General features: G+C 45.4%; 1 protein-coding gene across 1 annotated transcript in view; it reads left to right on the top strand.

Annotated features, from left to right (window-relative positions):
* The window catches only part of LOC126537740 (MAM and LDL-receptor class A domain-containing protein 1-like), a 204,840-nt gene that overhangs the window by 7,356 nt on the left and 182,540 nt on the right, over positions 1-14,944 (top strand). The window contains exons 3-7 of the mRNA XM_050184828.3: positions 392-544; positions 2,360-2,505; positions 7,796-7,912; positions 8,481-8,604; positions 9,113-9,250. Of these exons, the coding sequence (XP_050040785.3) occupies positions 392-544; positions 2,360-2,505; positions 7,796-7,912; positions 8,481-8,604; positions 9,113-9,250 (678 nt within the window). The remainder of the gene's footprint in view (positions 1-391; positions 545-2,359; positions 2,506-7,795; positions 7,913-8,480; positions 8,605-9,112; positions 9,251-14,944) is intronic.

Raw genomic sequence — 14,944 nt, 5'->3', positions numbered from 1 at the left:
TGGATGACCACTGGGCGTGCCGTATGCATGCAGTGACCATGCTTCACAAAGGCTCTTGCACTCACTCATTCACTGCGTACCACAAGGCGTTAATTCGGTGTCCCAGCGGTCCGCCGGTGAGATAAAAAATGCCGGCCGTCACGCGGGCCGATTATCGCGCTTGAATATCTGAGCACTGTGCATTCTATAGCCACAGGCACGCTTATGAGCAGTCCGTTTTTGCGGCACTGAGCCACATTGCGCTCCTTCGCAGGGCGAATCAGTGGTCCAATCCTCTATCGTGTTAACTCAGTTTCAAGCACACATTACCACGAGGGGCATGTCAGTATAGTATCCAACGTCGCTGAGTAGCAACAAAGATGGCATCATCAGCGTGATGATTGGTTTGCAGCCACGGAGAACTTGTGTAACTTTGAAAATGGCTGGTGCACTTGGAGGAACCGCGTGGCTTATCTCAACAATTCACCGTGGATACTCGGCGGTGGGACAACGAAGACAACACTGCCGAGACCACCCCAAGACCACACCTTCGGGAACGCCACAGGCAAGATTGTTTTTTAAATGTTGTTGCCAAAAAAAAAAATTCATTAACGCGGCCACGAAATTACCCGGTGACATATTCATGCTACATTTCGTACTCTTGAGAAAGTATTTTCCTCTAGCCGAATTGCTCACCTGTAGGCCAGTTGCAAATCCACATGTTTTCGCTGTTAATCCGTGCGGATTGCTCACTGAAACTACCCTAATAGAGCATAGACAACTTTCTCATGCAAGTGCCAAAAACGATTGCCGACCAACAGTCACCACAGCGTGCTCGCTACACGAGCTGTATGTTACTGTTCACGCTCATCAGACGGAAACAAGGATGTTTCTAAAATATTCAAGTTTTATTACTTCTTTTTTCTTTGAAAATATTTTAAAATTCGTTTAAAGCTCCAACTATTGCTTTTCTATACTTGAATGAAGACAAAATGAAATTAAATTAGCAAAATTGTGAGTAACAAGACAAGGCTGTTATTGGTATGCTTTCACTGAGCTATTTGCAGCTTTGACAGAGTTTTCTCTTGAAGCTGGAACGCTTTCCTATTGTCCTATTATGAGTAATTCTTCTAAAGACGAAACCTTCGTGGGCGCAGCGTTTTGCGTTCATGTTAAACCTTTGACGCCGACTTCTCTTCTCAAACAGACGAAAACATCGACTCGTTTTGATTCTCGTTGGTGGCACAAAGTGTTGTAAAACGTTGAAATGTACAAGCCAATTAAGCTAAGACCATTTACTTTAGCTTCTTTTAAAAGGGCGGCCATTATCACTAAGGCCGCGGCAAAACCAGACGAGTAACGTGTTCTACATATCCATAGCGAGATAGCTGCAAGGCGTTACTGAGTTAAAGAAATAGCGCGTTTGTTGCGGTGGAATAAATTTTGCAAACGTACTGCAATCTTGAGTTGAGCAATTTGTGTATCGAAGTTTTTGCCTGGCAGCAGTTGTGGGATTTACCCTACTGTATCAGTGGGAAAACACGGAAGGTAACTGGTAACTTTGCGAATAATGACAAGTGGTGAGCTCTTTTGCTTCGTCTCACGTGGCAACCGCTCAAAGATGAATGCTTCAGCATATAGTACCTTCTGTCATAGAATAGAGCCTACCTGCTATTCCTGAGTATGCTGGAACGATATGACAATCGCTGGGCGGAAAATTGAAGCAATAAGCTTTAAAAAATTGCTGAAAGTGCACTCGGTTCATGTTGTCAAGTTTTTCCTCTTAACTAAAGTGCAAGTCATATGTCTTATTTATATCGCGAAGACAAAATACTGAGCCAAGTGAAGTGCTCGTCATTTCTGTAATTTGTCGGTGGTGCAACGCGCATTTAAATACACAGGCTTTCCATCAAGAGAGTCGCGTTATACAAAAGAACCGACGCCATTGACATTTCACTCGCTGTTAAAATTACTACCGACTAACGGGGGTTACAAAAACGACATTATGCTGTAGGACAAAAAATGACAATTAATAAAGAGACCGATTTCTTATACGACAACTGGCAGCGCGGCGTCTTAGGTAAACTTACCCACGTGTAAAGTGCTTGATGCTAACTGCCCCTAGTTATTGATAAAACCAACGAGTAGCCGCTCTATGATATCGGAAACAGCCTAATGCTTTTTCCGAGATATATCAAGCATAATACAGTTGCGAATATTAAGAGCGAATTTTAATTCTAAAAGCGCAATGACTTTTGCTACATTTTTTTTCACTATGGATGTCCTTCAGTATGTTCAATGGTGTAGTCCGAAGGCACGGAATTCATAAGCGATATTGACCACAGCTCATCACGCGAGCTCTCCGTTTCTTTTATTGCAGGATCCTATTTGTTCTTCAGCAACTTCGAGCAGAACAAAGGCAATAAGGCAGAACTCATCAGCGAGATCCTCACCTGGAGCCGCAAGATAACGCAATGCGCAGAGTTTTGGTACATCATCTCTGAAGATCCGGAGATGAACCTTGAGGTACACTATCGTTCAATAGGTGGTTAGTTGATGTTTTTTGGCGCTCAACATACTAATGAAAGAACACACTGTTCTTCTGGACAACAATCTGTCCAACACACCGTGAAGTACTTCTTATAGCACTTCAAGACTCGTAATTTAGCTTCGCCTTCTCAGTTGTTGCTAAGCGACATAATAGTAAAAGTACAAATCCGAAAAATAACCACGTACTTTACGCAGGCATCCGATATGTGGTATGCTACTGCTCTTAGCATTTATGATATCAGAATAGCAATCCCTTGAAAACAATATGCTAATGTGTCAGCAACGTAAATTCAATAAAATTAATGCTGTCGCCTTCAGTTGCGTTTGAACCAAGACCCAAAAGACATCGTATAAGCACTCTACGCAAATTAAAACAAAATTGACCGACGTTTACGATACTCACAAATGTGAAGTTTGAGCGCACATCTATGCGTATTTTCATTTCGACATATACTAACCGGGGCGGACAAATGTCTTGTGCGGCACGTTGCAAACGAAGCGAAGTGTGGCGCGACTGCCTCGCTAATCCGGACATCGCGAGACGCAGCGTGTGGATAACGCCTAGGCGCGATTCACAGCAGCCGCCGCATACATACCTCCTCCACTTTCCGCATCATGGTTCCGCTGCACCCTCCTGCTCCGCTTTCCTCCTCGCGGTCTCTTCGCTATCGCTTTCCTTCATCCGCCGCTGCGCTCCGCGTTCGCTCGTTTATCCTTCACTACACTCGTTTGCTTGGTTACGAAGGACCTCGGGAGCGACGCTCGTCGCAGGAACGCTTGCCTAAGAACTGCGCTCTAAAGAGTTGAATGATAATAAAATAAACGTGAGTCATTCTAATCTGTGAAGGTAGATGACCAGCGATACGGTTTCGCACCCGACACAGAGGTGACACAGAATTTTGAACAAAGCTAGGAACTCATTTATTGTCTTGATCAGATGTCATCGTGATGAAAGGTACTCACGCACATTTATTGTCATTAGCGTGGACGACGGGACCGCCACCCCGAGAAGCAGAAGGAAACTAGACACGCGTGACATTTCGACGGGACAGCCCCCACGGGAGAGCGGAAGGAAAGGAAACTAGATAAACAAATGCTTCGAACACTGACAAAGAGAGGGCAGTGCGAGCGTAGGCACGACCGACGCCGATTGGCCTTTTAGGCTAAGATCCGAATGTAACCCTTATGCCCGGGACCCCTTTCGGTGAAATGTGGAACAAGGGTAGTTCAAGGGCGCGTTACAGGTTCCGTAGTCCGCCACCCGGAGTCGACAGGGGTATGTGGTGTTGCGTTCGGGCCCTTTCTGCACTATCTTTGGTATCGGCAACTTACATTTTTGCACCCGCACACGAAAAATGGCCGTAAGCCTAGCCATATACAGCTTTGCTGTAAAAACATTACAACCGCATTACATGATGCTTAAGAAGCTACATGCAATGCATGCTCACTGACCTGGAGAGGCAAAGCAGAAGAGTGGGTCTAAAAATTAATCTGCAGAAAACTAAAGTAATGTTTAACAGTCTCGGAAGAGAACAGCAATTTACAATAGGCAGCGAGGCACTGGAAGTCGTAAGGGAATACATCTACTTAGGGCAGGTAGTGACGGCGGATCCGGATCATGAGACGGAAATAATCAGAAGAATAAGAATGGGCTGGGGTGCGTTTGGCAGGCATTCTCAGATCATGAACAGCAGGTTGCCATTATCCCTCAAGAGAAAAGTGTATAATAGCTGTGTCTTACCAGTACTCACCTACGGGGCAGAAACCTGGAGGCTTACGAAAAGGGTTCTACTCAAATTGAGGACGACGCAACGAGCTATGGAAAGAAGAATGATAGGTGTAACGTTAAGGGATAAGAAAAGAGCAGATTGGGTGAGGGAACAAACGCGAGTTAATGACATCTTAGTTGAAATCAAGAAAAAGAAATGGGCATGGGCAGGACATGTAATGAGGAGGGAAGATAACCGATGGTCATTAAGGGTTACGGACTGGATCCCAAGGGAAGGGAAGCGTAGCAGGGGGCGGCAGAAAGTTAGGTGGGCGGATGAGATTAAGAAGTTTGCAGGGACGGCATGGCCGCAATTAGTACATGACCGGGGTTGTTGGAGAAGTATGGGAGAGGCCTTTGCCCTGCAGTGGGCGTAACCAGGCTGATGATGATGATGATGATGAAGCTACATGGAATGTTATTACTCCACCCATGTTGTTTACAAGAAGTTTTAGACGGGTCGCAATAAATGCAGCAATCGACAATCTTAAAGCCGTTCATTCCTGATCGAAATTAGGGAAAGCAGGCCTTCACTAAGGGAGACAAGGGAGCAGGGGAAGGTTGTTTGTGCACCGTAAATCCCACAAAGAGAAACGTACGGTGCTGCAGCATGCACAACTAATTTATTAACCCAATTCAAGACTGAACTATGGGGTCAGAAAACGAATGCTGCTCTCGCTAAAGGAAAACTACCGCTTGCCGATTACAGCGCGACAAGACGTCCACAGCGACACAATCGAAGACCGCACATCAGATGCGCTCTAAGAACACTAGGCAGGGCAAGCACTGCACTGCTTGGAAAAAATGTAAGCTAACAGCTCGAACGAACGAACGAACGAACGAACGAACGAACGAACGAACGAACGAACGAACGAACGAACGAACGAACGAACGAACGAACGAACGAACGAACGAACGAACGAACGAACGAACGAACGAACGAACGAACGAACGAACGAACGAACGAACGAACGAACGAACGAACGAACAAACAAACAAACAAACAAACAAACAAACGAACGAACGAACGAGCGAGCGAACGAACGAACGAGCGAACGAGCGAGCGAGCGAACGAACGAACGAACGAACGAACGAACGAACGAACGAACGAACGAACGAACGAACGAACGAACGAACGAACGAACGAACGAACGAACGAACGAACGAACGAACGAACGAACGAGCGAGCGAACGAGCGAGCGAACGAGCGAGCGAACGAACGAACGAACGAACGAACGAACGAACGAACGGCATGTTGTTCGCTTTAAAAACGCTTTGTGCGTCTGAACAGTTCGCGACACATACGGCGGTCAGCCGGCACGTTGCGTCGGGGACCGCTGCATCTCACGAGCCCTCTTGCCGGCGCGTGGTCAACCCTAGGCGTGCCTTCACGGGGTCTCGCTGCTGCGCCAGGCGTCTCTCTAGTACCTGTCCCGGTGCGTTCTAGGCATCGAATGCAGGCCACATATAGCAGTATGTCCTTTAGCATAGCCTTGACGCCCGTGATGACGACCCCGCTGAGTCCGACGAGTCTCGCCAAGCGCACGCTGGCTCGGCCTTTATCAAAGCTAGCACCGCGGTCACGCGTATACTTAGCTGCATCTGAATCTGTAATGAGTCTGTAACAAACTCTGTAAACGAACACCCCGAAGGCTTTTATCCAATCCCGCGACCATGGAGATTTACGACGCCGCTGTGTATGGGGCGCCTGAGTGACGATCCAAGATCTCTCGTGTACTCGATGATACATATGTAGTGGGCTCTCTTTCCAGCTGAAACCCTGAAATCAAGAGCCAGGGCCGCTTTGGAAGTGTATATTATAAAACCTAATGGCGACAGATGCGTAAGCCAAGCTCTCTGAGCACTACTAGTTAGCGAATTTGCCCTTCAGGAACACGGGTGATGCGCAGAATGAAATGATGCGATTTGACGTGACACAAGCGTTGCGCATGACCTTCATTTTCAGGCCTTTTGTATGCTATCCTACCATCTCCTTAGGTAAATTAAAACCTATTCATATTGCAGTCTGGCCTCGAGAATAGGATAACGACAACGGGAGACCTAAACTTCTGGCAAAAGGCCTTTTTTTTTCTGCTCACCTTCGTATCGTGACTATTTAGCTTACAGGCACGAACTATGGGCCTAGAAACATTTTAGTGACGTTTTTATTGTGGCTGTAATAGCCTATCTTGGTGTTCTAGCCTATATTGAGGTTTAAGAGCCTAAAATGCCTTTTTTCTGTCTTGTCCTAGCCTCATTTCGTTTATAATGCTATCACTCGTTGGGGAATTTGGATGAAGGCGCCCGCTTATTACCACAAGCAGTTTCCCCATCTAATGAATGTCATTAACAGCGTTAAAGGCATCAGGTGGTGTCTCTGTGAGAAGGGCTCGAACCGCTCTACGCGACAATACAATTGAAGGTGACGGAGCATACTTGTGTGCCCACTTCACGTTTCCAGTCGACCTAATTTAGGAAGGTAAAGCTAGCACGCAACTCTAACAAGAAATGTACGGCTCATTTTGGACATTCAGGAAGTCAATATATTGTATATACGTAGCATAAAGGAAGTCAGCAGTATTGCTTACGGTCAGCGATTAAGAAACTTAGTTTTTAACACAAGCCCTACAGCACATTTCAAATATAGTTGTTCGCAGGCTGAAAAAGAAATGCCCCCCCCCCCCCCCCCCCGAAAAGAAAAAAAAGTTAGAACCGCGTCGCTTTAGATTTCGGCCTTTATTCTCTCACGGAAAGTCACGGATTTTGAGAAATGTACTTGTTGTGGCGTCCAGAGGGAATTGGCCCGCCTAGTATTCATTAGTGAGCCCCTAAATCAATGTAAACAAGTGTTCTTGTTTGCCTTGAATGCGGCCGCCGTAGATGGCAATCCAACCCAAGTCCTAATGCTCCGTAACGCAACACAAAGCGTAGCCACTGAGCCGCAATAGAGGATTGAAATCAAGTGCACAGCAAATAACAGGCGTAGTTAGATAACTAATAAAAGTCTATGAATTACATTTTTAAGGTAACTGGCTCTGTGGGGAACGTTTTCTTGTGGAAGTGGAGTGGGTTGATGGAAGTCTTTCGTGTTATTTCACTGTACAATGGGCGCCTCGCGCATTGCGGGGAACGAAATTGGGACGCCAAGTAATTTCATCGCGCGGTATGAGGCATGGCCGTTTCGAAACTAATGGCAACGTTTCTAATAAATGTACACAATTTGGTCACTGTTGAAAAAGAAAGAAAGAACAATTACATGGTGCATCATGTGCTTTAAAGTGATTCCTTACAAATGTAAGTGCGGTTTCGTATAAGCTAATCGTACATAGCAACCTGTCACGCAGTAATCAATTCCACCTTCACGCATTCTGATAGGCGAGGATTTGCACTGCGTGGGACAGCCAGTACTAAGGGAAAGCATGAGGCGTAAAGGCCACGTGCATAGTATAGGAGGAAGCGCTTATGGTAGTGTACTCAGAGTCTCCCTTCATCCTACAGGTGCAAACTATTGGCACGTCCGACCACTATGAAAAGGGCGTTCCTCTGTGGGCACAGAAAGGCCGAAGGTCACTGGCATGGCAGCAAGGTCGCATCGCTGTGCCTCATAACAGAAGGGTGAGAACATTTAGGACAAGAAAGTGCCCCCAAATTAAAAGTGGTACCTGGATCAAGAGTCACTCCATTTACGCCGCTATTTATGGGCATTTGTTTGCTCCAACGACAAATACTGTTTATCCCGTGCAGTATGTAAATTATGGGGGATTTTTAATGAAATTCCACATGTTATGCCACTTTATAATTTGACACTCCAAACTGCAATAAAAGTATTATGTCTGTTTCACAAACTTATCATACCAAAATTATAATAATTTGCGTATTTGCCCGTACTTTCCCGTGAATAATTGCGGCAGTAGGCTACGGCGGAACCTGGTTGATCAAAGTTTCACTTTTAGTGCTAGAAGCTACCAACACGTGAAATGTTTTTCTATCACTACATAATCCTTATCATAATAAATAGTTGTCAATCCTATGCCACTGTGAGGCAAAGAAAAAGAAATGTATACCGACTTTATTCAACAAGAACAAACATAGCTACTGTGGTGTCTAATGTGGGGCTTCGCTTGATGACAGCACGGGATCGATAAAAATGTTGTTCTCTAACGCTTCTTTGCCATATCCGAAGGTCATCTTTGTGGGTACTGCCGGCGCTGCCTCCAGGCCAGGCTACATCGCACTCGACGATATTTCTATCGTGCACGATGACCGCTGTGAAACGCTACCCCAAGACGGTGAAGCCTTGCCTGCAAGTGAGTGTCCTACGTTGAGTGCCTGCAGTACGCAAGTATCGTGCAAAGTAAAAATTAATCCCTATAGGCTGAACTACTAAAAATAAAAAAAATACGCTTCACGTATATCAATAAAGAAATGACTATGGTATGCCTAGCAAAACCGTAAGGCATTCTAAGCCCACCTACGCAAACACTAAAAACCAATTGTGACAAACAATAGAGCGAAACTAAAAGAGAGTAGATCTGGCACATGCTGCCGCATAATTATTTTTGCTGGCAGAATCATCGCCTCAAATAGTTCACGAGGGCCTGAAATGCACCTGTCACTCGTAATGCGACAACGATGGTTTTCTTAGCGTTAGGAGTTGATGTCCCACGTCGCTAATTAGTGCGACTTCAACATCGTTGGTCCTTAAGATAATGCCTACAAAATACTTTTACTAGTAAACAGTGCATGCTAATCCTAAAAGACTACCTGACTTGTTTGTTGAATAGTCAATCACAAAAGCAACTCCCTTAAATGCAGCGGACCTGCTGAGCTGCTCTTTGGCGGGATGGAACTTCTGCCATTGGTCGTCGACAGCGGTCTTGTCGAAAACATGGCATTTCGGGCTCCACCCTTATTCCAGCCTGGCGCCTGCGACAGCTCCGGAAAATCCTAAAGGTAGAACACCCGTGTGCACTAAAGCACTGAGAATGCCCCCAGAAACCGATATTTCACAATCATACGCTTTATTACATTTCATTCCACTACCACAAAGTGTGCACCAGGGTGAACGCAACCTTTATTAAAACGAAAGAAATCACTGGGCAGTGCTTTAGTTAGCGTATGCGGATGCCCGCTTTCTTATCCTCGTTTTTGAATTAGAGCTTTTTCATTGCGTTCCTGGTAGTGAGCCTAACTAACACTGCAAAATGGGATCGGGCTACTGTATTCAATGTGTCAATCTTATGAAGCGTCCCATGTTGCTAAAACACGTAAAATAAATACCTTAGAAGCCATGGCTTCAAAATAGGCCAGCACACATAAAGGGAACGAAAAGTAAATTTCAATGGCCCTGTAGATATCTACAACGGCGAAAAAGTTTGCGGCAACAATTTTCTTATTTCGAATTGTTTGCACTCCACTGGAAAGACAAAACATGAGAACACAGTTGAGCTACACATCTTCAAGAAAATACCAAAGGTGCACCGAAGGATGTTAAAATTTATATTTATCATCATTGTTGTGATCGTCATTGTTAGCCTCCTTATGGCCACTGCTGGACGAAGGTCTCTCCCGGCGATTGCCAATTCCCTAATCTTAATTCACAGTCTGAACCTAATAATAGTGAGGACCAATAGTGACTCTGCGATATACCAGACGAAAGGACCAGTATTTGCTCCTCGTACGTTGTCTCCGGCCTAGCCAACACGGCACCCAGCACTGTCAAGCCACCGTGCTATAAAAAAAAAACGACCATCAAGTTGCCCTCTATGGTTACTTGAATCACTATATAACCCCCTTCTATGATATCTAGGAAAAAAGAAAAGAAAGGACAAATCTGTGTGTACGTGACTTGAATTTGAAAGAAATGCTCAACGGGTCCTAAGTTGAACCGAGTAATATACGCTTACATAGGCTGAAACAACCATTAAACTGCGAAAGCGGGCATCTTGCTGGCCTCGCCTAATTGTTCTGAGATGTGCTTTTTATGCGCATCTTTCTTTCTTCGTCGGGCTATATAAGCATACGTGGTACGGAGCGCAGGCCCGGTGAAGCCTTCTCTTTCAGTTTTTTTTTGTTTGCGCTACTAGTATATGTATGCACAATGTCAAATAAATAATTCCTTTGAATGGAGTTCATTTAAGTTCATTTGGTATTCAGTGTCCCATTGCTTCGAGTTGACGATCAGTTCCATCTTACGCTGCGATGTGGTAGCCTGCTGGTTAGCTCATATGTTGGAGCGACCACCTCGCAAAGGCGTTATTCCAAGTTTTGATCCAGTAACAAGAATGAATTTTTCTCCAAGAACGAAGCTTTCGTTCTGAGAAATCCGAGTAGGTTTTTTTTTTTTTTTTTTGTGGCTTCGTGGTACAAGTCGGGTGGAAGTCAAATTTGGCTTTCTTTGTTGTATCCGCTGTAACTGTTCGCACCCTTCAAATAGTGTCCGACACAGGACACTTAAATCAATATAAATAAATCAATCAATAAATAAATATTATGCAATAAACATGTACTGTAATATGTGCGTACGTAAGGCTCACTAGTGCAATGTCTCAATGGAGCTGTTGCCTTGTACCCGAGAATAACTCGCTATCGGCATAGTAGAGATAGAAAACCTTAACACTTGCATTATTATATGCACAACCTTCAGTACATTTCCAGGCTAAATGAGGTCATCAGCGTGAGCAAAGCAAGATTTTTTTTGCACTGAGTTCTCCTTTATACCGATACTGCATGTGTAGTGCATGTGTTTCACGTTAGCTGAAATTGTATTATTATATCATGGACCCCTCAGAAAAAACTCCGAGGGGAGTTCAGGGCTCGTGATTGAAGACGTTGTTTGTGGGTATTTATGACTATAGTAGGACACAACTTAAACAGAAAGGCAGTTTGCAACCAAGGCACACCGACCACGCGGGGTCGTGTTACTCCGCCTGCCAATGACAGAAGCAAAAAAGATCGCGTGGTACTTGACAGCCCCGGGGCGTCTGCTGTTCTTGGAGAGTCTTTTCATCGGCGGAAGCTATGAGGTGTGCAACAGACATGGACAAAGGTTATGGAGTCTGAGCATTTCACACTTCAAAAGTCCACGGTACAGTTAATTTCACTGCTGACTCCGTTTTATTACTCATGCGACTTCACTGCCAAATGAAGTGAAACTTGACAATAAATATTGTCAAGCTTGCGCTCGATTTTCTTTCCTTTGTTGTCCCGTCCCCGCGCACTTCACACCAAAGTTACTATGCACCAACAAGCCCAGTGAAAAACCCTTCTTGACAACAAATAGTTGCAGCGAAGCAAGACAGTATTTTCGACGTCCTTGCAGTTCCTTACTTTCAACCCTAAAGCGAGGTCTCTTCGTATTTATCATGCGTGTTGTATCAGCCGTCCAGAAATAATTTTTTAGTGACAAGTGATATAATTTGAGGACTGAATCTAAATTCAGTTGCTTCCACGCATTCATCGCATCGTAAAATCCATACCGTTAAGGTCAGTCTAAATTACGTTTGATTGTAATTTTTCGTGGTCGGGCAGGACCACTGAAGAAGCGCTGTCGGCTTCCTGGCGTGCTTTCCAAGCTGGCTGCTGGCGTTACAGACGCCCTTTTGAGATAGCGCAATTGCCAAGCATTATCTAAAGGCACGTAATTTTGCGCAATTGTCAAGCATTATCTAGAGGCACATAATTTTGAACTCGGTTTCATGATTTCTGAGCACTGTGCAACGGTGAACGCTGTCGTGGCGGGCTGACTTCGCTGGCAAGCCCGGGGATGGGTGCAATCCCAGCCGCAGGGACCGCGTTTCGATGGAGGCGAAACGCAAGGCGCCTGCTTACTGTGCGACGTCAGTACACGTTAAAGAATTCCAGGTAGTAGAAATTATTCCTGAGCGCTCCACTTAGCCGTCTTTCATTAACGATGTGTCGCTTTCGCCACTTATTCAATGTCTTCAAGAAGTCACAACATGTAGTTGACGATTGGAGAGCGCTGTGCAATTATATTATGCATAAATAAAGTCTTTGCACAGCCTTAAGCAGAATCACCGTAATACTTTTGTAATAATCTTAATGGTCCAGGTCAAATGTGCGATGGACTTTTGTAGTACAGAGCAAGCAATTGGTATCGGTAACCATGAATACTAAATGGTAGTGAATTCGTTCCAAGTGTCTTGGCTGCATGTCTGATTGATGCTCTAGGCTAACATTGCCTTATATTGAGCTCACACATGATGTTACTGCTACTGGCAATGTCGCTAAAAAGCTGCACACTGCGTTCCTCATAGCCTATGCGCAGCATCCTTAGGTTAAATACCACGTACCATACCATACATGACAGTGTGCACAGATGTTCATATAAGCAGCAAATATCAAAGGCCTAGTATCCTTGATTATCAAACAGAATGAACAAAGTACTGCAAACATAATTGTACTGTTGCACATTCAAAAATCAAGCTGAATGTGATGAGACATTTGCAAAGTTCTTGTGCCCAAGATGGGTGCTTGATTGAGCTGCATTGGGCAGTTGGATGGTATAAACAGGCAATACTTATTCATCGGATATAATATTTTAACAAAGGTAATTTATGCAGAGTACTATTATATAGCAGTCCACGTAGCGATGTTGCTGGGTCAACTTTTCATTGTTTTTTGTGCTAATTTTGTGTTGCGGCAAGATATCTTTGAGACACAGGCTAGTAGATGGACCTTGTGCCTATTTTTCCATTCAAGCAACATGAGGTGCTGGGCACGAGTGAAGACACACAAGAACCAGTGGCTTCAGTGCGACAAAAGAACATGCTTTAGACTAGGACAACATACTCCTATGAGCAGATATACGTACATACATTGCATTGACAGCCAAATATTTACATATCTTCCTCTCTCAGGCATTAACTTGATCATTCATCGCTGGAGCCCATTGGGAGGGTTCACGAGGAGATACAGAACATGCCCGAGAACTATGGTTCAGTACCGCCCAGGAGGCAGACTGCAGAGAGGTGATTGTGGGTACACTGATCCATACAGAATGAACTGATCCCTACAAGTAACTTGAGTACGGGTAATGTACCTCTCTCTGGCATTGAGCTCTCTGGGTCAGCGCCAGAAAGCTCCGATTCAGACGTGCTGTTATCAGTTCCCATGCTGATGATGATTGGCTCCATCTTGCCCATATACTCACGCATCTCCCAGAAGTGTGTTTCGGCGCCCTTCACTTGATGCACAGCCGTGGCCCAGTTATCTGGGGTAACTTTCTCCACTTCAGCAAGGCGGAGGTTGTGCACGTGCTTGGTCTTGAATTTTGTGCTCTTCGCTGCCATTCTATTCTTAATCTGTACCCAAATGTGTTCTATCGGGTTAAATTCACAGTCATATAGAGGGAGCCTGAGGACAACAAAGTCAGCACTTTCAGTGGCCGTATGAACCCGGTACTTGATAAACTTAGTCTTTACGGTGGCGACAGCGTAAAGCAGCTGCTTCATGGTAATGGCGGCATGGTATAGATCGCTTTCCAGGCCACCCAGTCTTCGATCTCTGCGTTGCTCGATGACAGCGACGGGATTTCCTCCAGGCGCCTGGAGTGGTAGGACGCATTGTCTATGACAATGGCACTTCACGGTGGCAGCCTATCGATGACCGAGCTGACCCACGTCTCGAAACGGCTGCCCTCCATTTCCTCGGGGTGCTCACCAGTCTTCTTTCCCAGGAACAGATCCAGGCAACCATCAACCAATCCGTCCTCACTATCAACATGAGTCACGATCAGCCGCTTTCCTTTTTCCGACGCTTGCTTCTGCCTCGTTGTTAAGCCGGCGCAAGTACGCGCCGCGTGGTGACTTGACTGTCTTATAAGCCCAGTTCTTACTCACTGTGTGCCTAGCAGTGACCCATGTTTCATTAATATAGGAAATCTTACACCCTTCTTCCCTGTAGTGAGCAATCTCGTAAATATACTTGTACTCTCACCGCAACAAGTCTTCGTGCTTGATCAGCAAGTAGTTTCTCCCACGTTCCTTGATCTTGCAGCTGATGTCCAGGAGAAGGTGGCGGATGGTCCACGGCGAAAGGTCGGCAGATCTGTGTTCGCGGATGCTAATTCCACAGCAATCTTTTGCACTGTTGGGATCTCGTTGCAACGGAAAAAGCCGTGAACGCAGTTTCTTAGTTCAGTCAGTGTGCAGCTGTCATAAGTACGTAGGCGCCTCTTGTAGTCTACACCTCTAGGCCGCTTCCGTAGAGGCGTCCGTAGTTCTCCGTCCATTTTTTCGCAGTGCGTCTGACATCACAAGCTTTGCGTAAGCTCACACCGGTTCGTTTGCTCACCCGCTCTCAAATCTGTGTGATCGCAACATTCGGTTATATGTTTCGTAGCTTTATATACCCTCATATGCACATTCAGCAAGACTTGCTTAGCGCGACTGCAGAGGGCATTCCCACTGCTGTTTATTTGGAACAACTGGCTCGGTGTCGTTGGAATAGCCTGGTACGCCTGAGGCGTACCTGATGACGACGCAGTGGTTGAAGATGAGCTCGATGAAGGAGGAACGGCAGATGCATAATCGTGCTCAGCGAGAAACGCTTCTGCAGGCGAGAGGTTCATATTGGCATCTGTAGTATGTCTAAGACCTCATTCGCTTTGTGCAGACAATATTTTTA

Source organism: Dermacentor andersoni, chromosome 4 (assembly GCF_023375885.2).
Source record: "Dermacentor andersoni chromosome 4, qqDerAnde1_hic_scaffold, whole genome shotgun sequence".
Taxonomy (NCBI): domain Eukaryota; kingdom Metazoa; phylum Arthropoda; class Arachnida; order Ixodida; family Ixodidae; genus Dermacentor; species Dermacentor andersoni.
The sequence above is the reverse complement of the archived record's forward strand: the minus strand, read 5'-3'. Positions and strand labels throughout refer to the sequence as shown.